The 26,025-nt window shown below is 39.4% G+C and overlaps 1 protein-coding gene across 1 annotated transcript in view; it reads right to left on the bottom strand.

Annotated features, from left to right (window-relative positions):
- The window catches only part of PIEZO2 (piezo type mechanosensitive ion channel component 2), a 318,044-nt gene extending 292,804 nt beyond the window's left edge, over positions 1 to 25,240 (bottom strand). Inside the window, exon 1 of the mRNA XM_061994704.1 lies at positions 25,033 to 25,240. Within this exon, the coding sequence (XP_061850688.1) occupies positions 25,033 to 25,096 (64 nt within the window). The 5' untranslated portion in view covers positions 25,097 to 25,240. The remainder of the gene's footprint in view (positions 1 to 25,032) is intronic.
- Between the last annotated feature and the right edge of the window lie 785 nt (positions 25,241 to 26,025).

Genomic DNA, 26,025 nt, shown 5'->3' with positions numbered 1-26,025 from the left:
GAAAAAGACAACCACAACAGACAATTTGGGCATTCAGCCTGCAATGCACAAACCCTGTTAAGGAACAGAAACCACCACAGGAAGAACAGTCAAAGTAACAAGATGGGATCAATAACATTTTTGTAAAATAAGCAAAAGATTTCTGAAAAGCTAGGACAGCAATGCAACTCATATCTCACAGAACATTATTCTCAATAGCCTCACTCTTCTATTAAAATGAAATAAACAGGACATAACAGTCCACTGTAACTGTTAATAAAATAACATATATCAGAAACTATGAAAAAAATTGTTTTGCAAATGAAATAAGGTTGAAAATCAGCATTATCCAATTAATTTGGAAGAGCTTTACCTTGGAAGGTATGCTCCACATTTACACTTTAAAGCAAAAATTTTGTTTCTTTTCTCTTTAATTTTGTCTTTCTTTTTAAACTGCCTTCGTTTCATCATACAGTATAAAGACTGCAGTCGCAGGCCCACAGGGAACTATGTAAACAGGTGAGAACATATTTGGAAAAGTCACTACATTACCGGCACCTGCAAATCACACAGTTAAAATAAACAGATGGCAATTCAGCTTTGCACTGTCGTCTCCTCCCTGATCCCTCAAATATTCAGGTAATGTATTCAGTTTATGTTAATTTGGAGGCTCCACATATATAGATGAAAACAATGGGAAATTTTCTCAAAGACTGGAGAATATGTTTAAGTGCTCTACACAAATATCAAGCTTATGTGGTCTTAAAATACATATAGAAAAATTGGAATTTATTTTGAAAAAAATCATTAGTCTTGATACAAATCCCCATGGAGTTCCCAAACATATGGATCCTCAACTGCCCATCTGAACCATGCCACAAAATTTTACAAAACATTTCTACAGCCTTTTGTCAAATTATAGATCAAATACACTGTACATCACAATTGTGACAAACTGATCCCTTGGAGTTAAAAAATACTAGCAAACATTTCTAAACAAAATTATGAGCACTGGAATGGGCTGCCCAGATGGGTTGTTGACTCTCCTTCTCTGGAGACATTCAAAACCCACCTGGACGAGTTTCTGTGTGACCTACCCTAGGTAGCCCTGCTCTGGCAGGGAAGTTGGACTAGATCATCTTTTGAGGTCCCTTCCAACCCTTGAGGTTCTATGATTCTGTTAATTTAGGAAGCCTTATTTAATGATAGTTCTGCTCTGTAAATATGAAAGAACAGATCAGTTCTTGTTTAAGAAGTTTAAGTCTTACAGAAAAGACCCTGGGTTTATATAATTTTCTTCCAAATGCATTTCCGATCTTTTTTCTTCTGTGAAAGAGATATATATAGAGAGAAATATAAAAAAATTAATCCATTAATACATACATATCAACTAATACATACATTAATCTCAAAGACTTACCTCCTACTTAGCCTTGGATATATAAACATTTTGGACAAAAATAACACTAAAAATATGAAATCAAATAAAAAAGTTTTCTGTTTATTATTTCTCCACCAAAGAAAACAAATTATAGAAAAATACTATCAATACTGGAAATTCTCAGGAAAATATATTTTAGAATAGTTAACATGATCTGTTAGCATTTCCTTTACTTTTACTGCTCCTCACCAAAGTACAATGGATGGAGTCTTTCTACTATCAACGACTTGGCTTTGTAGTATCCACATGCACACAGGAGAAATCAGAAGGCTACTCAACTTTCCAAGTCAAATTCACTTTTCTGCTCGTTAATGTTAACCAATAAACTGAAGCCAGAGTCAAACAGAATTGAAGTGTGGTGGTCAGCTATTACCTCTGACTCTTAAAGGCTGGAAATGCTAAGAAAAGGCACCATGCTTGCCCAAGCAGAATGTGGGAGAGCACAAATATTTTCACTTGTTCTCTCTGGCAACCCTTGTGGTTGACTTTGAAGCAATTAGACAATTTCACAGAGAAATACATAAGCAGACACAGAATCCCTCAAATCCTTCCTTGCAGGAGGGAAACCCTGCCTGCTCTGCACAGTAGAAATAATTAGTCTCTATGATGATTTTTCTCATTTGTTTCTTTAATTGTTAATGTGGCTAGCAAGGTTTTCTTTCCAGGTGTTTTTCTAAGGTGATTCATTTGTGCCATCTGTCAGCACCTTCTACCACTTTTCAATGATTGGGCAAGCACACCAAGGGGTACAGCTGTTGATGGCACCTTTGTTTTGGTTACCCCTGGAGGAAATGGGAACATGCCAGCCACACAATGCTGCAGGTTAGCAATGACAGTAAGTAAATAGCCTGCATAATATAAGACCCTCACATCTGACAGCTCCACTGGTCATGCCTTGCTGCCACTCAGCAATATATTTAACTGGTATTTTTATTGCCAGCATGATAACTTAAGTCTGGTGAAAGAGGCAGAGCTGAATTAGCTCAATCCATTGACTAAGAAATAGTATCACCATCTGGAAAAAACTGTGGGGGCAGATTTCCAATTAAAATCCTCATTGGGTACAAAACACAACATGATAAAGAACAATAAAATCCTGTTGCTTAAAAGTTAAAAGTATAAAATGTTGTTAAAAGTATAAAATAGAAGTAGCTACAGAAGACGTGATCTGAGTAATGCTGGAAGTACTTTCCAGCTGCAGAAAGGTCATTAGCAGAGTTCCTCAAGGACAAATCTTGACATGGGCTTTACTATTTTTTAAGTTGACTTAGCAATTGAAATATGAGTGAAAATGAAGCTTAATAACACAGAGCTATGAAGTACAGTCAATATGAAGAAATTTCAGCCTCCAAGAAGTGCATGATCCTGAAAGGACTGAAAGATCAGGAATGGGGTTATATTTAGTAACCCCAAAAAAGAATTACTTTATACTTAATGTCAACAAAACAAGCTGGTGAAAGTGTGGCTGGGTTGCTATAAACAACAGTGTTTGCTCTATTAGCAGATCAAACAAAACCTGTATAACACAGCTATACTGAAATAAAAGTCTCTAGTAAAAGACAGCTTCTCTAGTACAGGAAAGAGGTATCAAATTATATCAATCACTGGTAAAACCTCATCTAGATAGGTGAGAACAAGTTTTAGTTAGCCTTCTTCAATCCAAAGTAAGGCAGAGGAATAGAAAAAAAGACTTAGAGCACAATAAAAGAGATCAAACTGTTTGGACAAACAAAACACAGATAAAATACCAGGTGTCTGTAAACATGTAACAGGCAGGAGAATAAAGCCAAGAGTGAATAAAAGCTATTTATACTAAAGATTTTTTTACTAAAGATTTTTTTTTTTTGCACTTCAATAAAAAAGGCACAGGTTGGCTATGAAAAGATTTTCATTGGGAGTTAATGGGGTTTTACCCTTGCAAGGGTGATGGAAGGCCTGGAAAAGCATTCCCAAGGAACCTGAAAGAAGGGCAAACAAAAGTTTGGTTTTCAAGGTGAGTTTGGCATATTTGTGTGGAGACCATACATTGACTTGGTCCATGGAAGCAGAACACATTTATGAATCACAAGGTCCCCAAAGAAGCCAGCTTTCTGCCTGGTCTAGATCAAACATAGAATACACAAAAATGGGCTATCACAAAATACATCTTAAGTGCAGTGCTGATATGCAAATTAACAGCAACAACAAAAAATGATGGCAGACTTGAGGGAACACATGTAGATAGCTGACAGAGAGAAAGAGGGGCTTTTTTCTTTTTCTTTCTTGTCAGCAAGATGGGATGATGTTTTACCACAGAAAGAATCCCTCTAAATGTACCAGGTTATCATGGTTCTGTTTATAGTACCCTTTTTGCAGTAGTTCCTGGCACTCCATGCATTTTTCATAGCTGTTTCTTGTTAACATATACAGTATTCCTTGGAGTGCGAACAGAAAGCGCACTTAGTTGTTACTAGCATTTTGCAACTTTAACAACAAAACAAGTAGTAAGAACAGCACCTTCTAAAAGTCTTACAGGACAACTTACGTATGGTGAAAGAAACATGACAACAGTGTCCCGTAAGAACAGATCTAAAACACAACTTTTCATTGCCTAGGTTTACTGAGCCACTGATAGCCATAAAGGTTTCTAAAGCAGACTTCCTTACTTATACATGCAAATATACAAGCAGTTCTATGCATACACTTTAAAACATGTTAACACCATGTTGCTATGGGCAAAATAAGTTATACCCAAGCAAATGCTGACCAAATGCATAATTAGCCTGAGAATTATTGTTTTGCATGTAAAAGTCTGATTTTTTCAGAACCAAGAATCCAAAACAAATTGATACAGCCATGGAGGAGGTACTCTGACCCTACTGACAGTTTATTATAAGGCACTCTTAACAAGCAAATCTGAAGATGCATTACTCCATTAACATAAATCCTTCCCTTTCAAAGCTTTGTTCCTTCTTCCTGCCAAATCAATAAATGGCCTCTTCTCCAGTTAGTGACTCCCTTCATGTATTTACTTCTGTGTTCTCCCTCTCAACTTCAGTATAAATTTACCTTTTCCTCCAAATACATACAATCCCTGACTATACACTTTTCACATTAACATAGATGGGCAAAATTCCTCCTTCTGTTCACAGGCTGCAGTCATCTTCACCAAAAAAAAAAAAAAAAAACCCCCCGAAAAAAACCCCAGAAAATCTACTGTCAGATACCTTTGAACAAAGCAAGACACATGATTTAGTACTTTCTAAAAATTAAGGTGATTCATTTTTCACTACTCAGTTGTTTGACTTAAATGTAAATTTGCATATATCAAATCAAAGCAATATGTTTAGTGAAAACTGTTCTAATCAGCCCACACTAGCAGTCAAAGCTCTTCTAAGATAACTACAAAGAAATAGAGAAACAAAACAACCAGTCAACAACTTCTAGCAAAGACAGCCTCACAGTAGAGAAAAGGCTAAGGAGTCCCAAGGGCATTACAGCCTAGCTTCATTTCAGTACTTCACAATTGTCTAGATAAACATGCTCCATTTTTCAAACACAGTAGCATGCAAGACTCTGAAAGCTAACAAGCGTTCAAAAGTTCTGTAGGTTTTTTGTCTCCAAGACCACTGAAATCCTAGAAATGAGAAGGTAATAACCCTGCAAGACTTGACTAAAATAACATTCCCAAGAAAAAAAAAATCAAATTTCCTGAAAAATGCAACAATGTAGTTAATTTATAAGAAGTGTGTCAATGTGGTCATGACATTGTTTCTTATTAAAGTTGTTACAAAGCGTAAGAAAGAGCATATTTCTCTTAAAGTAAAAATGAAATACAACTAAGAGATATAAGACTGAACACTCTTCCCTGGGCAAGAGAACCACCATTACTGACTGACTGGGGCTGATAGGATTCGCCATCACTTTAACAAAACAGAGAGCCGCTGACTCATAAAATGAGAATGTACTTGACATTGGCTGACTGCCTAATTCAGAGCCTGCTGAACCCAGCAACCTTGGGCTCACTGTGCAATACAGTTAAGACAGAAGAATAGCACAGATCACCACTGCCCTAAGTAGCAAATCATGATAAACAGTGGCCACATGTGAATGCTGACACACTATTGGGGAGCTGGAGAAGCCAGGATCTCTCTCCACCAAGGATGAGGCAGGGCTTGTCGTGCCTGTGACATTCAGCACACTCCCAGGAGGGCACAATCCAGCACACACTCTGAGCTACACACCAGCAGCCCCAAGGACCCTAGGACTCAGGCTGGAGAGCTGTGAAGGGCTCTCTGTGCTTGGGAAGCAAGCTCCCATCTCTGCTGAGCAGATCTCAGCGAGTGCTCAGACCTGGGCACCAAGACCTGCTGAGGGACCACTGTCTTTGTGAGTGACAATCTCCCAGCCCACAGCCACCCCACCACATGCAATGCTGGGACTACATCTCAGGGTCAGTGTCCAGCAGAACATGGAAAGCACAAGGAGTTCCAAGTCAGGCAGTTGCTCTACTTTGCTTTTTAAAGTCAAGCCTCCCATAGCAACTCACACTACTACTTTGATCAAATTGAGAAATCAGTCCTAGGCTGTCAAAACCATTATTTCCATCATCCTGGAGACATCACATACAAAGGTGGGGGGCAGAAGAGAGGAGAAGGAGGAAGGACAAAAGCAGGAATGGAGACTCCTGAGCATCCCAGAGATGTCCATGGACTACAAAGCCCAAAGAACGATGCATGATGGAGAGAGGAAGAGCAGGAACATGGAAGGAAACTATATTTAGGAATAACTTTTAGGATGAAACAAAAAATTACACTAGGACAACAGACAACTTGCTTTTATGGGGTTTTTTCATTTTTTTTTAAATGCAAGCCAGAATCAGTTGATTCCCAAAGCACACAGGTCTGTACCTTTGCCAAGTTACAAAAGGAAAGAATATTTACCACAGATCCTTTCACAATTTCAATCATCTCTGGGAAAAGCACATTACTCTGAGCACTAGAAGCTGATGTAAGTCACAAAACCAGATCATGATCTCCACAGTAACATCCTTCACCCCTTGAAAAAAAAAAAAAAAAAAAAAAACCCAAACTACCAAATTCCATCCTCAATAATTTCCAGGTACATAAACTTCCCCACTCCCTCCTTTCAGCATCAGCTCACGTATTTCATGACATCTCTTCTTGGATGCCTGGTCTTACTCAAATCAAGGCTCCATGAAGAGCTTGAAGTTTAACCTTTGTTAGTCATTCTGGATTTCCACCTCTGTTTTCACTGCCTGTTAGTCTGGATATGATCTTTGATTCTCTATTTCTGCATCCCTTCTGCTACATTCAGTCCTCTAAGGAAGTCTTGTCATTTCTAGGATTCACACATTCTTGCTGGCCACCATGACTAACATACTTTCTACTGACAGTGTTATTTGCTGGTTTTCATATCAGTTTCCCAGATAGCTTAGTTGGCTGTTTTCTTCATCTTCCTAGCCTGCTTCCAAACATCATTCATCTCTTTGAGCCCATTTACTCATTTTCTCATAAGACAGTCACTGATTTCTTCACTCTTAATCACTTCTTACACCATCTCTTAATCTACTAACATCTTCCTTATTTTCTATGCTCGCATCTTCCCTACTCAACTTGCCTTCTTTTCTATTCTTTAACTGCCCTTATCTGCCTGCCTTCAAATCCATCATAAAATGACCTTAAAATACTCTGAAACACACGATCTCATTACAATTATATTATTATATAATTATCTTCCTCATTAATGGCTCTCTCCTTTGACATTCAGCAGGTCAGTAAATTACACTTCATTTGTATTTCTTCAAGTGTAACTCAATTTGCTTCCACTGAAGGTGACTGGTTTTTTTTGAGTCACATCAATATAATCCCTATAAGCCACAGCTCTTTCAGAAAAACAGAAAGCTCAGAAGCAGACCAGCTCTGACACAAGTGCATGTGGTTTCTAAAGGAGAAAGGCAAAAAACCAACAAAGTAACAGCTTCAGATGAATATTTATTCTTCTGAAATCTGCTCAAAACAACAGCCACCCATCTTGGTACTTTGATCTATCTTGGTTCTTCATAAAAGCCTCACTCAAAAAAAAAAATGCTACACATATAAATATTATTAACTTCTGTACACATTAATATCAAGGAAAATCAGGCACAATACTTATCTAAGTCCTAGACACTTTACTGATCATCAAGATTTACACTAACAACCACCATAAAAATAGCTGTGTGGCAGTAGGCACTTGTCCTGCTTAGTCAATCACTGCAGGCAAAGTTGAGTAATTACATTTCCTCATTTTTGCCAAAATCATTAAATAAGACTTGTAACATAAACAGAAGGATCAGCTAGTGCACAATAACACTAGAAGGATAAATAAAATATCTGTATCCTCCCACAACTGAACAAAATAATACAGTATTTTACTGTGGACTAAAGGAAATCTGCTTATCTTCAGCTGAAAGTTTAATTTCACCCACCAGATACTTGAAATATACTTTCAAATGCATCCTCTGTGAGTTCACATACCGTCTGGTTATGTAAAAAAAGAGATCCATTCCCACCACTAGACCTGAATTTTTAATGTTCTGCTCTCTCACACTTAAGAGACACCTTTTCTCTCTAATGCCATCTAGGAGGATAACATAGGGTAAAACTCTTCCACCTACCAATTCTAGTGCTAGTGCAAACATTCATTTATACCTCTGCGACACTTACAGTCCTTATCACAAAAGAAATTAAGACTATATAATAAAACTAGGCACATCTACACTCTCACATTTTTGAAAGTTGATTTACTTCACTATACATAAAGTAATTCAGTAATGTCACAAATGCAACATAACCAGCAAGATAATCCATTACTACTGCATAGAAGATGTAACTGGACTTCTCATTACAATGTGCTGTTCTCTATAAGAGAAACAGTGCAAACATCATCCCAGCAAATAAACTAGTCAGTTTATCTGGTGATGTTTACACAAACACTGTAAGAAAAACAAACAAATAAGCAAATCCTTCTGAGAGTTTAAAAAAATTAACAGACAAAAATCATTCACAAGTTGCCAAGAGAGATCTTCAGAAAGAAAGACACTGTCCTCTCCCCATCACTTCTCATGTATGTTTTTAGTAGACACTAGAAGACCAGGCAGATACCATGCCTGCTGATGCAGCATCAGTGAAAGATGATGTAAGCACATGGGTTATTTTCTGCACATGCCTTTGACCCTCCAGCCATCAGACATTTTCAGTGTTGCTGGTCATGTTCTGAACCATACAAACTGCTTTCACGCTTTTCCAGGTTCAGCCACAGTAAATTTCTCTCTCACATCATTGTGAACATATTTATGCTTTTTACAATTTTTATTACCTTGTTTTGTCCCACTGTAGCCAGCTAGCTCTTGCACAGGGACTTTGAATTTGCTAACCCATCCATGCAGAGAGATCCTTTGAATGACAAATCCTTCCATTTCTACTTTCTAGGAAGCCAGCAAAAAAATGTGATACATATCACAGTACTCAGTCGTGTCTTACAGGTATCTAATGAATAGCGTATCTTAATTAAATTCTTAGTGTTGTATCATGAGTAAATGAGGTGTGCATATGAAACAATTACGTTTTCTCAAATTGTTTTTCTTTTGATCATAACCCTAATTACAGATTTCTTGGGGTGCATTGAAAGAAACCACTTACCAGAACTCTATCATATACCTAAGAAACCTTTTTTCCTTCCTATTAAATAACGGCAAAGGATTCTGATTTCTCTTACAGCAGCATCATTTAAATTACTAGGATATAATTGTTTGATACTACACTTTTAGTAATTGTGACTCAAAGAGAGCAGTTCTAACACATCTTTGCTATAACTTTAAATTATAAGACAGATAGCACTATCCATTCTATATTTGGCTAACATTATTTCCAAAAAAGAGGACATACAGTTACTGCTGGATGCTGACCACTCAAAACTCACAAGAAATCAATGGAGACACAGAGACTCAAATGCTACAAGGTCAAGGCCATTTGTATTGGAAATAGTGTGACCAGCAGGAGCAGGAAAGTGATAAAGCCCCTGTACTCAGTGCTGGTGAGGCCGCATCTCGAATATTGTGTTCAGTTCTGGGCCCCTCACTACAAGAAAGATATTGAGGTGCTGGAGTGTGTCCAGAGACTGGCAGCGAAGCTGGTGAATTCTATCAGACTTCTTATTATGTTACTTCTAGCTTATTAGTAATTGATATTGTAGAAGTGATCTAAATATATAATGAGCTTAATTATACTATAATACACAACTAACAGACAGGGAGCTGGGATGAACTGCAATGAAAGAAGCAAGCTTTGCATGGTTATCAACAAAAACACATAAAGGAAAGTAGGATATTAAATGATTAAGGCAATTTACTTGTGTTTTTGTTCAGAACACTCAACATCCCCGAGGGCCCCAAATCTGTTATTCTGAATACAGCTAGATAGGAACAGATGAAAAAATTAAAAAGACGATGGAAAAAGGCTATCAGAAGAGATTACTTAGCTAGCCCAAGGAATCTTTTTTCCTTGTTTGTCAGGAGGGACAATGATGTTACAGCCTGTGGCAGTGAACCTTGAAGGGTCTTGATAAAAAAAACAATGTGAAACAAACAATTTCACTCCACTGTGCTATCAGTAGCTCTTCGAGCACCACTGACAGTATCTTCTGTAATTTTCATTAACCATTTAATGAAAGACATTTTCCTTCTTTTGTGCTCATGACTGCATTCCTAATGTCTCTTTCTCCTCTGTTTATGTACACCCATGACATCATTAATCTATTAACATCATTAATTTATTGACATAATTTGCGGTCTTACACTAACCACAGACTGCTACTGCTGACTTTTGAGGGTGAATCTAAAACATTTTAAAGAATAATCAAATTAGATGCAAACATACCACAGAAATTAAGGGAATGACAAGCTAGTTATCTCAATTTACATAACACAGCAACAACAGCAATTTATTTCTAATTTTGGTTTACATCTTCCTCCGATTTACTCAACTTCAATAAGATGAAATGGCATGTTAAATGTTACCTAACTCATGGACTGAAGACACTGGCCTTTCTGAGTAACCTTCTGGCACTGGCAGCATGTGTTCTTGGACAATTGCCTAAGGAATCATTACTTTAAGAAACAAAAAATTAAAAAAAACTAAATAAACGCCCAATTTGTATTATGCATTAAAGAATCTGATGAACTGAAAGGTGATGTTTTAAAATCAATTAAGCAACCAAAGTGTATCAATCCTAGCTACCAACATCAGCATGTCAAACAGTAAAAGTGTATCAATTCTAGTAAAAAGAGTTGCTAACAGAATGAATTACCTGAGCACATTTTAACCCCATCATCAAGGAAAAAAAGGTGTTTATATGTGAAAATAGCATATGTTTACCTTCATTCACATTTCAACATTTAGTAGTAATACAAATTTGTAAAATGCTATTCTGCAGCATGCTCCTTCTCCCCATCTCTGCAAGATCTTATTCATTCCTCACACACAGACGTTGGATGCAAACAGGAAACTTGCCAGGTCTGATTTGCAAAAGGATAGATACCCCCAAGTACTATGATTCAGTAAATTACATAGATCCTGGCAATTCTGAGAGTTGGGCACATCTTTAACTCTTCTTCTACCTACATGCTGGTAGAGGTACACACGCTACTTGACAGAATATCAGAAATATTTGAACATTTTGGTTATAAGCTAAAATTACCAATATTTTTTAGACCACCTTTCAAAACACACACTAGCTTAGTATTTCCCTGTACATATAAATATATTCTGTAAATGTTTCAAATTTAGAAAATAAGGTGGTCTCACAATAAAACACCAGTTTGCGCAAGGATGAAATAGGCTGTCAAATTAGGCAACCAAATGAAAAGAATAATTGAGTGTGATGCTTCTGCAATGATATGCCCAGATGACATAGCACATATTTTATTTGTAGTGTTGCACAGGGGTGGTGTTAATCTTTCAAAGAACAGAAGGAGCAACAGATGCAGACAGTGAAAAACGCAGATGTTAAACTAGGAACACATGAGGACATTTCCCACAATTACAACGGTTAACAGCATAAATAGGCCCAAGAAAAGTCATCTGGGTGGCTACAAGTATACTACATCAGTTATTACTTTCCATGCTGACATCATCTTACCCAAGGGCAGCCATATGTGGAACAGAAGAAAAAAAAATGTATAGTCACATGTAACTTCTGGTATCAGTAACTGGCCTTTTATCAAATGAAGGTGAGTGATGCTACACACAGTGAACAATTCAACTTTTCATATGGTTTAACCACAACTTCTCCTGTGCTTCTTGTAGAAAGAAAGAGGTTAGGGGAGAGAGAATTTTCAATACATAGTGGGTTGACCTTCTAAAGGCAGCAAAGCTAACTAAACACGACAGCCAAAGAAATACATAAATCTTGCCATTTTCACTCAAAAATTTAGAAACAATTCATTCTGTAGGATCTATAAAACCTAGTACAACAGATTCTGTGAATGACTAGCACCAAGTGTTTCATATACCTAAAATGCAAGCCAGCTTTTCAAACATGTCTTTCAAAATTGCAACTAAACAGTAAAATAACTACTGTTAAAAGTAATTTGTCAATACCACATAAGATGGAGATCATTTAGGAGAAAAGAATGCAATATAGAAACATGCAGAACTGATTTTTTTTTTTTCCTGTGGTTTTAAAACAAATTACCTGTCAGCGATTTGCAGAGTAACAAGGAATACTGACTAATTAAAAATATTCAAGTATGTGAGTGTGATTCCTGGAAAAATAATGCCAATAATTTACTGGCTGGTTAGCCCCTTAGAGAATGCCAACATTGGACAGTTCTTGAAACTGAGAAGAAATGGTGTAGATCTCATATTAATTCATCATTCTGTGAATTGCAAGTCAGTGACAGATGACTGCACCAATGTTACAAAATAATGATCATTAATAATCAGCACTTCTAGCTGACGAACACAAATTTGACGTTTTCAAGCCTTTGTATGCATATTGTACATGTTGAGACAGCACATCAGAACATGTCCTACAGATACTAGTTGTGGTTAATTTGTTTATTTTTAAAGACAAAAATAGAAAATAGCAGTCTTCAAGATCTGAGGTACCAGTGAGTTTAGAAAGACTAAAGAAACAATTCCTTATAGCAGAATTTCCAAGACCTGCTCCTATAGAGTTTAGAACCAAAACCAAAAGCCATTACCAGTACATCTTGAACAACGTACTTAGATATCTATTTTCATGTGAGGAGAAAGAGTGTGGGATTTACTGTAAAGACTAAATAGTTTGGTCCTTAAATCAAAAAGGAGACAGAAAAATTCCTAAAAGTTCTGCCTGGCTATCACAGAATAGCCAAAGCCTTCTGTTCAGATACAATAGACAACATCAATTTATTTTTACTTACGATCCTTTCAACACAGCTTAGATGCTTGGGGTTGTTTGGGTTTTGGTTTCTTTTCCTTTAAGGAATAATAAAAATGGTCAATGTCTACTGTCTGTTTCTCAAACATGGTAAAACGGTTTTGAATTGGACATTGAATGTAAGCTACTGGACTGTACAACAGCATAGCCAAGGGAATAAACCATATCTGGAGTACCACCTTACTCTCAGGACAAGAAATATGTTGATAAACTTTAACAAGTCTGGATAGTTAGGGCTGGAGCTTCAATCCTCACGAAGAGAGATTGTGGGACCAGGTCTTTTTCAGCCTCAAGAAAAGATGGCTGCAGGCCCACCTAACAGTAGCCCCTCCACACCTAACAAGTAGTTACACAAAACACAGAGCCATGCTCTTTGCAAAGGTGCGTATTGAGAGAAAATGTCCACAAATTGAAGTCAGGAGGATATAAAGTGGGAAAGAAAAGAAAGATAAAACAGTCAGTGTGAGGCTAAGCAAGCACTGGAAGAGGTTCTAGATCTCCATTCTCAGAGACCTTCAAAACCCAACAGGAAAAAGGCCTGAGCAATCACATTTAAATTCAGTGTTGCATTGAGCAGGAGACTGGAGAAGACACTTTCTGAGGTATCTTCCAGACCGGAATACTATGAGACAAACAGAGACAGAGAAGAGCTCAGCCTGTCATCACCGCAGAAAACTTGCAGAGGAGTGGCCAACCTCAACTGCTCCAAAAGAATGGATGAGAAACCCTAACTGAATAACTATGGAATTACTTGTCTCACAGGAGTAATTATTCTTTCTCCTCAAAAGAGATGCTAGTTTAAATGACTTAGCTATCTCCTTTATTTCAACAATGACTAATGTGCATTAATTATGCAGGTAGAACACTCTGGTAATGAGACTTCCTTGTTTCTTACAGTTTGCAATCCTGTATAGTGTTGGAACAATCATACTGCTTTTCCATTTCAAGAGCAACAGGAATACAACTTCCTCCACAGTAGTAAGAAAAAACCAGAATTCCCCCAGATACAGTAACAGAAAATAAAGGCAGGAAATAACCTGGTATCCTTCTTCCACAATCCTAATCCCCCGGCGCACACCATTTAGGACCTACTGTCATTTCTTTACTATTGCCACTACAGCTCATCACTGAGCAGTCCAGTTGTAGGAAACAAAATTGGTACGTTGCCTCTTTCCTGCATTTTAATGTGGACTTCTATACAGGAAGGGATCAACTGAAATGGTTAGTCTAACCCTCATTTCTAGACCCTCAAAATGGCACAGTAGGGATGCCTTATGCCCCTCGGTATGTCTCCATGCTATGAAAAAAAAAAAAAAAGACATATTAGGAATGGCTTACTGAGGTTTCCAAAACAAATTAGCAGTGGCTTATTTCACATAAGGTTAATGTCTCTTAAGGCAATTTTTGCTTAACATCGCAGTGTAAGGCTGTTTTTACAATAAGTTTTACTATAAACTGCAAGGATCTTTTTAAACATGCATAAAAAGAGTATGCTTGCTTTTTCTTTCAGCAAATTAATAAGGAACATATTTGAAGCCACATATTCAAGCAACTGTGATACTGTATTTGCAGGTGACAATAAAAAGCTATGAGAAAGTGGTTTTGATATATCTGTACACTAACGGGTATGATGGTTGAGTTTGATGGCTCAGTTCATTAAGAAAAAAGGGCTGACAGGTTAAACAGCACAGATGGATATTTTAAGATACATTATATCAATAAAATTGTATATAAACACAGTATTTCTTGTATTTTGCAGAGACATTTTGTTTCAAGGTCAAACAAATCAAAATATTAGAACTCAAAAAGGAAAGTTCTATTGGGTTGAGAAAGTATGAAATAGGGTCAATTTTCTCAGACTTGGGGCTTCTCTCATGACAAAGGCATCACTTGCCAAAACAACATGGAAAATTAACATAATTGAATGCTAATCCTTCTAAACATTACAGGGCCCACCATTAAAAGCAACCAGCCATTAAACATGGAGATGAAGTCAATTACTGGATTTATTTCAAAAGGAGGTAGGAGTACACTTAAGGCTTGCATGGTACAGAGCAAACAAGACTTATATGGCTGAGTAGGTTTTACTCCTCCATCCACTGTGTTTTTTGTGTTGTATATTGAGTCGTTCCATCTGACAATAAGGAAAGAGAGAAACTCTGAGCTAAGCTGTACAAGCAGGGCAGTAGGCTCACATAAGGAAAAATTTGAACAGAGCTACACTCCATGGAAATGACAGGCCTCTCTTGAGGAGGGAAATTCATTTTTACAGTAACAAGGACACCTACATTATTGCTCAACAAAGATAAAGGTCCTGACCAGTGTAACACACAGTAAGAAGAGCACGAAAGCTTCAGAAAAGAAAGATGTGCCACACGAGCCAAGAAAGAGAAGCTCATTTATCACAGAAGTAAATCACAAAGAGTACCCCTAATCCACGAATGTAGGAAAATAGTTAAAATGCATCTTTAGAACCATAAGAGAGTTCTGTTGCTCTGTCAGAAGAGATCAGATCAAACTTGAGAGCAACGCAACTAACAATATCAGAGAAAATGTGACATCAAAGTCTATATACAAGTTTACAAATAAAAGAAAATTTAGTGAAAAGCATGAATTCTGGAGATTAAGGTTGAAACATAATTTCACAAAGAGCCAAATAAAATACCACAATGGAGGGATTTTTGCCCATTTATACACTGCAATGACTGGGAAAAAAACATGCTAACTTGTTTCTCTTTATCTTTGTTTTTAAGAACAGAGCAATGGTGTTGTATCCAAATTTTATTGATTCTCTTCCAAATAAGTTATGGAAGTGGTATTTATTCTTCATACAGCACTATACTGCAAATACACATGCCTAGCATCTAGCTAACAAATGAGAGATGGGTCATACTTCACAGATCTTTGTTCTCTAAATTAAACACTAATTTGAGATTTGTTAAATGTCTAGAGGAGAAAGATGAAATAGGAAGAATCAAAAATACCATGCAGCTTCTCTGGCTGGTGGCATATCTATCCAAATAGAATTTCTTTGACCAACAGCACTACAACCTGATCAAAACCATTTAATAATCTAGCCACTTAGAAAAGGTATAAGTATTTCTCTCTGATTTTCTACACAGAAACAATATGAATACTGCCTTCAAAGAAAACAGTGTTACCAAAAAACTGTGCATAAATGTAAAAGGTAATTGTAATTCCATGCTCACAACTGAAAATGTGCTCCTAAAAATGCCCTGCAATACACAGTACCCAGAAAATTTGGTCTCTGACAAAGTTTTGAAAGGTTAAAATATGCAGTTTCTTTTAGGTTGTTGTCTTGTGGGAGTGGATTTTAGTGTGTATCTGTGTCAAAAAATGCAGCATTATTAAGGCATGAAATAGGACAGGTCTTGAAGATTGTAAGCACTGAGCAAAGGACTGATGAATTAAACACATTCTAGCAACCATATTACAGCTGTGAACACTGTCTAACAATAGTCTTATAGAAGTAGGCTGACAAAATGGCAACATGAGCTAATATTTATGGCTATTAAGGTTTTCTAAATAAATCAAGATTAGAGACAAATTTCCCTCACTTACCTTTGGCTTATGGATTAAGTGACCAGGAAACTGCTATTCTGAAAGATGTAAAAAGCCCCAAATATAACAAGTGAAGAAAAACACAACACAAGCAGGTTCAGTCACTATGCAAACATGTTTCAGACATTTTGCGACATATGAGCATGTACTAAAATGAAATTCAGAGTAAATGGCACTGTACTGGCACTGTCTGACAGAAGTTAGCAGGTGATTTTCTCAACAAGGAAATCAAGAATATAAGTGATTCCTAATTCTATAATCATCGTTGTATTTTATAGTTCAAGATTTACCAATCTGGAGAAGTCTTACTGTCCAACTACAAAGTAGAGGTACTCTGGCTATCTGAAAGGTTTCACTGATCATGCCTTTCTGAGCTTTTGCAACCTCAATCTGCATTTAACAGAAGATAAACTAAACTTAAAGGCTAAATGTATACTTTCAACCTGCAATGAATACATGACTGCTAACAAAAGTTCACTGTTCCTCAAGCTACCCAGGACCTAATTTATCTTCTTTCCCTTCAACAAATAGTTTATTGAGTAATATTATCATGACTAGGGAAAAAAACAGCACTTGTTTCGCATCTCTTTACCCACATAGGGTTTGCATATCCTTTAGCACAGTCAGATTCCAGAACATACCCCTTTATCTAGTACGGAAATAACTTTCAGGCTCCTATGCAACTTCTGAACAAGGGGTAGAATTGACCCTCCCTCTAATATTACTTAGATACTTCAGTAGTTACCGTCCTGTCAAGTTACATGAACAAATTTGTGGCTTGGAAACAGTAGACATGAGTATGTAATGTCTGCAATTTCTGCTTTATAATATTTTGCCAAAAAGGGAGCCATTAGTGTATCACTCACAAACACAGACTCACATCTTTAACTGTTATTTCATTTCCAAAAGAGCTTCCAAACTGCAGACTACATGAGTGAGCTCAGAGAAGTGCTACACTGCACAGCCTAATGATTCAGATTGTAGCAGTGTCCTAGAACTCTTTATTTACACTGAAAGTACACTCACATAATCTTCATCCCTTTCTCTTCAGACCTGGACAATTAATAGGAAACTCAGGGCTGTTAATTTCTACAGTTAATCCTAACGGTTGATTTTATGCCTTGCAAATGTTATTCTAAAGTGTTAGAGTAAATAGAATACTAGACTGTTGTTGATTTAAGTGATTATACATACTTTTTCCCATCCAAAGGATTATTTACTAAGGCAACAAACTGAAAACGAGTTAAAGAGTACTCCTTTTTATTCACAAGAGTTCAGCCATGGAATTCATTGCTACAGGATATTATCAAAGCTAACACTGCAGCTCAGAATTAATGACATAAAAGAAATTAAGACACAGAAAAGCAACCTTAATGTGACATTCAGGTTTTACAACTGTCTACTCGAGACGGGAAATGGACAGGTAAGCCTCTCAGGAGAAGTGCATTAATTCAACCACATCCTGGACATAATGCATCAAAAGATAATGCTTCTAACAAATGTCTCAACACAAAGGCATTATAAAATTCAACTTGTGGACTTTTTTTTTTTAATATTCAAAATCTTAAGCTGGTTTATGTGATAAAGTAAGCCCCAGTATTCCAGTTTCTTTCAGTACAAGAATCAGAGGACTCCGTCAATCATATTCTTGTCAGCAACACCCGCACTTTTTCTAAAAACTTACCTGCATACGGACAGTTTCTGACATGCTTAGCTTCAGAGATCTGTCAAGCTGACAGCATGAAGACCTATCATCACCACAAAAGCAATGTTACAGAAATTTTTTACCCTAGAAAACAAATCTGGATTGATTTAGTTACAAATAATGATCAATCTGCTACAGCACAGAAAAAAAACAAAACCACCAACCCCCGAAAACCCCACTATACAGCCTTTTTACTAGCTTAGCAAGTTGTACTTAACAATATCTTTAGAACTGCCTAAAGATATTCCAAAGGCTTGTACAGTCTACTTGACTACACAGACTTTTTCACTAATTAACACTTGCTAACATTTTTCATGACAGAGGGCTAACAGGCCGTTTCTTAAGAGTGCTGCAGTAGAAAAGGAGAAAATAGCTACTGATGTTCAAGTGTAACTGTTTTTGAAATAAGATGCTTCAGCTTCACAAGGGCTACCATTTTAATGTGAAAAGAGAAAGAGAAATGAGACATAGAGAAGAAAAGCTGGAGTGTGAACATCCAGCAGCTTGACAAGCATGTGAAAAAGATTTTACTGTTACAAAGCAGAATATGATTTGAAGTCTCTCTCACATACAATCCATTTAACAATATTCCCTTCCAAGAGCCCTTTCAACAGCGACAGCCATTCTTAAGTTAGTCTGTATTTGCAACTCCAACAGACATGCTAGTAAAGCTGCACCATGAAATTGTTTTAGTGCTTTAGCGGTTAAAACAGTTGTACTCTGTCCCTCCAGCCTGCTGTCTAACAATTTTTGTTTCTCACATTTTTTAATTGTCAGCAAACTACTTGAAATGAGAGAGCACCATTCCTACCCACATACAGGTGCAATAACAGTATCTTTCCCTTCCTTGACCTCTCTTAGAAACATCCTCAGAAAAAAAGTTATCTGTTCCTAGAATCCAGTTTTGTCACTTCATGTTATGGTTTGACTGCTTTGATTAAACAAAAAAAAAAAATCCAACAGGATATGGCTTAGTGTTGTACCTGCAGTTTAAAAACAGAGGTGGAATTCATGAATGACACAATTTGCAACTGACATCCATGAGCACTATAAATGTAAGATTCAAATGCTTTCCAGCTCCTATAGTCACCATGCAAGTTGTTCACTTTCTGCAAGTAACTGCAATCAGCTGCCTCCCACTGATTTCCATTGCCAATACTGTTCAATATTGTTCAATACTGTCCATGGAATAAGTTACCTACTGGCCAAGCCCTAAATCTTGCAAATTTACAGATTCTGGTTTTATTTCATCCGAACCATTAAGTAGATACAAGTTACTTAACAGAACAGTTAGGATGAATAAGTGGAGGTGGTAAGAACTTAATGAGAAATGTTTTATTGCCATTTTTCTGTTGGACATATCTTTAAACAGTTTCCCATCCTACATGCTAGGGGGAAGCAGAGGCAGTCAACCTAAGACAACTGCAGAAGAGAGTACTGTGCTCGTGGTTAACTGCTGACGACTCTCTCCCCTCAGAACACTTTTCTCTGGCCCTTAATTGACCTAAAATGGAAGACACGGAGATGGAAATGACATTTGCTTTCTGTGCACAAGAAAACCTAACCCTGTGCCTACACACCTGGAAAATGTTGCTTCTTCGAGGCTGTATATGCATCTTCCTCTTGACACCTTTCACCTGCTCCTATTGAACTAGGCAACACTTCCTTTAATAAAAGCAGCCAGATAAATGTCTAAAATATTTGAAAAGCGGAAGGAAACATAACAGCCTTTTAAGATCTCTTGTGCAAACTGCCATCCAAGTTAATTTTTTTTCCCAGCATGTTCCCCATTAAGGGGTTCCTAGACCTTTTGTTGCTGTGACTAACATTTTTATGAGTGTTCTGGGACATCAGTGTTTTAAAATGTAACAGGAAGTCTATGTGAATATCTCTCTAGCTGTTCCCTATCATTCTTTTCAGTATATCATGATAAATATCCCCCAGTGCCACTACAATGACCAAAAAAAAACCCAAAAAACCCCCTCCAAACCCACCCATTTTGATCTTTGTCTTCTTTTTAGTAAGTGTCCAATTTTAGAGCATAACAACCAGTGCTCTCATTGACTATGTGAAGTATATTTCAAGTTTGATATATCAGATATGTTTCAAATGTGTGTGTAAACACACTTATCCACATGTATTTACCGTCATATGAGATGTCACTACATTAATCACCCTCTAGTCTGAACCGTCCTGCATCACAACTTGCTTTGTCATCACCTTGACATCACCTGTACAGATCGGCATATAAAATTACTCACTTGCCTGAAAACTGCAACACAACGTCACCTTGTTACTGTTATTTTTAAACAGCCACCTCCAGTGAAATCAATGACAAACACATAAAAAGCAGTAATCCAAGCATGGCATGGTTTGCTACCTCCACAGATTTGCCTTAATATTACAGAGTTGTCCAACTTTATCCAGTGAAAATGTTGTAATAATATAAAGCATCAAAGCATATAGGCAGCTCTCACATTCTGAACACTCTTTAAAACATAAAATTTTAGCAGCATTTTAGCACCTGCTAATGTAGCAATGAAGATATCCCCTCTCCAAAGTTTTCACCAGTATCTGTTAATTTGGGGATAAAAGTCAAGGAGCACACAAGCATGCTGGAATCTACTTTTTCTTTCCAAGACAGAACAAGGACCTCGGGCCTTCTGAGGCACTTTCAACAACTGAATGATGCATGTTTATAAAAATAAGGTGTATACTTTAAAAAAATATTCTGTCATGTATCGTTTATATCCTGAGAAGATGATCATTCTGATTCATCCAATATCATTCTGATGAGTCAGTCACTGAAAAGAGAAATAAAAGTGATTCCTGATATTTACCAGAAGCTCAAAGATTTGGCTGAAGAAACAAGTGAAAACTTCCAATAAATTTCTGAACTCTGTTGCCTACAAAAACTAAGTATTTTTTTACCTGCCATTGCTTACCAAACATTGATACCACTGCTTATTCCCTAAAAAAAAAACAAAACCACACAAAAAAACAATAACTAAATCAACCACAATCCAAATTTCTGCAAGCTCCTACAATTCTTACTTCCTCTGGGTCAAAATTCAAGACTTCATAAAGCAAGTGTAACTTCTCAGAAGCAGATGGGCCAGGCAGCTAGCTCACCCAATGCCAATTTCCTGATAACATTCAATCCAGCAGCCTCAGTCAAAAAACAGAGAAAGCTGTTCTAAGCAGTTTTGGTGCTTTTTTCCCCAGTACTCCACTTGAAAATAATAATATTTTACTTAAAAGAAAACTAATGAATTGCATGTTAAGTAAAACAATTGAAAGCAAAATAATTAAAAATTGTTACAAAGTGATGTAAACCGCAACATTGTGGTTCAAGTCTTTATAAACCAAAGAAAGCAATTAGCAAAAGATTGTTCTGATGCCTTACTTCAGGGACAAATCACATTTTGCAGGTTTTAAGCTCATATGAGAAATGAACAAACAAAAAGACAGGTTCATGCCAAGGCTCAAGTTTTACAAACAAAAAAAACGCAAAATGCCCATCTCCCTCCCACCATCAGTGCCAAAAGCTCCCCCTCTTCAACTTTATTATTTGTTTTTTCAGTATTGTACTACTACAGTATGGGAAAACATCACTTTGCAGTAATATCACTAAAAACAAACACAAACAACAAAACATCACACAAAAAAAAAAGGCAAACACCACACAACAGATCCAACTTTTCAGTCTTACTACAGAAAACAGTATTTTCAAGGCAGTTTCACCTTGTGTGATATCGTTTAAGCTCTAGGTTCACATCAGACTGAACATAAGATTTTATCATGAAAACAACATGATGGTGAATCAACTTTGAAGTCATAAGCCTACAACCAGCTTTTCAATCTCCAAAGTCTTTCATTGTATACCTGTTAAATTTTCTGTTTTCAGTAGACACTCAAGAGGCATCATTCTTGAGCTTTAAATGGATACATCTAGGCTTACCTGAACAACAATACACTCTTCAGTGTCATAGGTCTGATCCTAAAAAATTCATATAAGGAAGGATGTTTTCTCAGTTACACATTAGTAATCAAAGCTTGGAAAGTATTTCATATCAGCAAAGATAACTAGCCCCAGTATTTAATTTTACTTACTTTAAAAATAAAGTATACAAAGTATTAAGAATTTAAAGCATTAACCATTCCTAAAATATTTAAGGAATCTTCTTTCAGCTTAACAGATGTGTTATTCTTAACAAGTTTGCCACAGCTGCCCTACACACATCTCGCCAGGGCTCTCTGACCTTGTTACTTTCTACTCTTAGAAAAACAAGCTATACCACAATAAGAAATTACAGCAATCTGCCATTTTAAAAATTACACACACGTGAATTCTGAACTGAAAGAACAACTCTGTATTTCCATCCTTTGGGCACCGCCAGACACATTTACTGCCCAGACAGGGGAAGGAGACACAAGGCATCACTCTGCGCAGTGAGTCCTTATGGCAGCTTTTCAGCTGCGGATGTAACCTCACCATAAGTCATATAAAAACCTATCAGTCTGATATATGAACTCTAAAAAGCCTTTTTCCAGAAGACCATGAAATACTTCCTTGATGCTTGCCTTGAGCATTGACTCGGGGATAGCTCAGGTACAGATGCAAGAAAAGTGGAGAAGTGAAGTAGCTGAACTAGGTTTCACCCCAGTCAGGACTCTACTAACACCCTGTAAAAGAGAGAAGAGTAACACCTACAGACACAGTAAATTAAGGTAAGAGAAAAGCTGTTTGCACATTTACTGATTCCTCTCTCAAATCCAACTAAGATCACTAGATCCAAAACCAAAAGCTTTGCAGTGGGATTTCTTTTTCATACTGAAGATGGGAAGACCTCCTTCCAGTTTTGTATTTCCATTAGTCTTCAGATGCATAAGATTTATGACCATAGGCAATTCCTGACAACATCAGTTCTCATCTGTGGAGGTATTTCAGCAATGCAAAAGTACCTCTGCATTACTAAATAGCAGCAATCAAGGCAGCAAAACAATTTTATCTGTACTTGATTTGACACAGAAAGTTTGGCAAGAACCAGACTCAGCACCTGACAGAACATTACGTCTGCCACTTTAATATTATGTTACTAGAGTAACATAAAAAATTCCACCTGAACACTATTTTCTAGAATCTTTCTTTCTCCCCACACGTCTTTCCAGCAAATTCCTTCTCACACATAATCCAAACATCTTCCACAAGTTTAAAGAAAATATGGACGGTGCCCCACAGGTTTCAAACAGAAGGTGCCCTATGCCCAACCCAGCCCTTGGTCCAGAGGGCAGCCCCAGTGCTTGCCCCATCCACTGCCACCCAGCTCTTTCACATGCAGTGTCCCCATACACTGGCCACCACACCATCAACACCAGGTCACTTTGAGGCAGGGGCAGCCTCAAAGCAGACAGTGGCTCCTTATCTGCCGCCGTGGGCCTGGCGGGGCTGGGCACCTGCAGGGAGGCCACGGGCTTTGGAAAAGGCAGAAAGTAGGCGCAGCTGAAAGCTACCTGCCTCTCACCTTTGATACCATCCCGCTAACAGCGTCCACCACATCGCCTCACGCCAAGCTATTGGGGAATGCTTGCTTTGTTGCTCCCGGCCCGTGTACGCGCGAGAGGCTGCACCCAGGCTGGTACCAGGCGCGACCCTATACCTGCACGCCTCCGTCCCGCCGCCTCTGCGCCGAGGGCGAGTCGCAGGCAGCGGAGGGCACCCGGGGCAAGACACCTCCCCGGCAGGGAGGAGGGTAGAGGCCGAAATGGAGAGGCGTTGGCCGGGCCACCGCGGGGCTGCAAGCCAAGGGCAAAGCTCCGGCTGGGAAGGCGGCGTGTGTTGAGGTGGGAGGAGATGGGGAACCGCCGGCAGCCCTGTCCCGGCCGGGCAGCGAGAGAGCACGGCGAGCTGCTCCCCGAGGCCGGCAGCCGCGCAAGGTACGGCCGTCCCCGCTCCGCCGTCAGCGAAGGATGTGCGACACGGACCTAACTGCCGAGGGGTTTCTGCCCGTGCCGTGCGGGAGGTAGACATCGTCCCCGGTGTCCAACGGGCTCTCGGGGCAAGCCCATCACTCTAGGGAGCTAAGGAGTAAGCCTTCCTTACTCAGAGTTTTATTTTCAAATTGCGCGGAGGGCATGGATTAACATTAACATATTCACCCGTGGCTGGACACCGCAGTTCTCCATCCAAAAATGTTCCCTTTCTTGGATGGCCGCCTACTAAGTAACGCAATAAACCGAAATTCCTCTCCCTCAAAATAAGACAGATCTCCTCACGAAAGTCTCTGCAAATTAAATAACTGCTCCTTCTGAAAGACGCTCACTCCTCGCTTCTACAAAAGTACTCCCGAAGTCCTAACGGAGTGGGTGAACCAGAATGCCCGGAAAGCGGGCGCGGAACCCTGTTTTTCTCTCACGCTTTCCTCGAGGATGCGGGGCGACGCGGGGCAAAGGAGCCGGCGGCTGTTTTTCCGAGCGAGGAGCCGCGGAGCCCCGCAGCGAGCAGAACCCCGCAGCGAGCAGAACCCCGCAGCGAGCAGAACCCCGCAGCGAGCAGAACCCCGCAGCGAGCAGAACCCCGCAGCGAGCAGAACCCCGCCACACGTGCGAGCCCCGCACTCCCGGAAAGACAGCAACAAAAAATTTAACAGTAACAACAACAACAACAATAACCATATCAGAAGTATGGAGTGAGCGACTAACTTTTAAAGTGTTTTGGGGAAAGAGCGGAATGAGGGAGCAGTCGCGAGGAAGGAGAGCGGAGCATCCTACCCCAGCCGTCGGCCCGGCGGGCAGCGAGAACGACCCGCGGCCCCGGGACGCGCACCCGCCCGGCAACCCGCCGACGGACGGAGGGACGTACCGGCAGTCAGGCACAGGGGCAGGAGCAGCCGGAAGGTGAGTCCGCACACCACCTCGGTGGCCATCGCGGCGGGGCAGGGGTGGCGGCCGGCCCACCGGCCGGAGAGCCGTAGTCCCTCTCTGCGCGCCGCCGCCGCTCCTAGGTCCGCCCGTGCGCGGAGCCGCCGCGGCGGCGGAGCATCGCCCGTTCTCTCCTCTCTTCAGCCGCGCCGCCTCACGCCTCCCGCCGCATCCCGGCGGCAGCCCCTGCAGCCAGCGCGCGCCGCGCCGCACCCCCGGCCCGGGGCACGCACGCGCCCGCCCCCTCGGGGCCCCCCCCACCTCCTGCCTTCCCTCCTCCTGCCTTCCCTCCCCCTTCCTGCCCTCCACCCGCCGCCCCGACGGCGGCACCCACCGCGCGCCCCGCCGCCAAGATGCCCCGCCCCCCGCCCCGCCGGGGTCGGCCCGCACCGCGCCTCGCCTCCAGCTGCGCCTACAACCCTTCGTTTTGTGATGCTGGTTTTTTTCTTTTTAATAGATTTTTTCTGGTTTAGTTTAGGGCGGTTTTATTTAGTTTTTCACCTATTTTTTCCCTCTGTCCGAGGGTGGGGAAGCAGTTTTCGCTAATTTGTTGATTTCCCATCCCAGGTTTCAGGAGCACATTTAGGACAACAAGAAAATTATCACCTTGAGAAAGAACAACTATCTGCACTTGGGAATGTAATTGACTTTTCTGGAAAGGTTTTTACCCTTTGACAGGGAGCCGATCTCAAACGTGCTGAGAGAAACCTCAAAGCTCTAGGGTTGAAACAGGGATGCTGTAGAACAGAAAGTTATTAATACTAATAAAAGTCCGTTCAGTCTTTGTCAATGTATTGTCATCCCTCTGAAATGTGACACATTTAGACAGAACATCCTCTTTGGACGGTGGGTGTTGCAGTGCTGGAGAGAACTCTTCCCTCTCCAGTGCAAGCTCTGGAGTAGGAGAACGCAGGAGGAGTGACGCCGTGGTCAT

The sequence above is a fragment of the Colius striatus genome, chromosome 4 (assembly GCF_028858725.1).
Source record: "Colius striatus isolate bColStr4 chromosome 4, bColStr4.1.hap1, whole genome shotgun sequence".
NCBI lineage: Eukaryota > Metazoa > Chordata > Aves > Coliiformes > Coliidae > Colius > Colius striatus.
The sequence above is the reverse complement of the archived record's forward strand: the minus strand, read 5'-3'. Positions and strand labels throughout refer to the sequence as shown.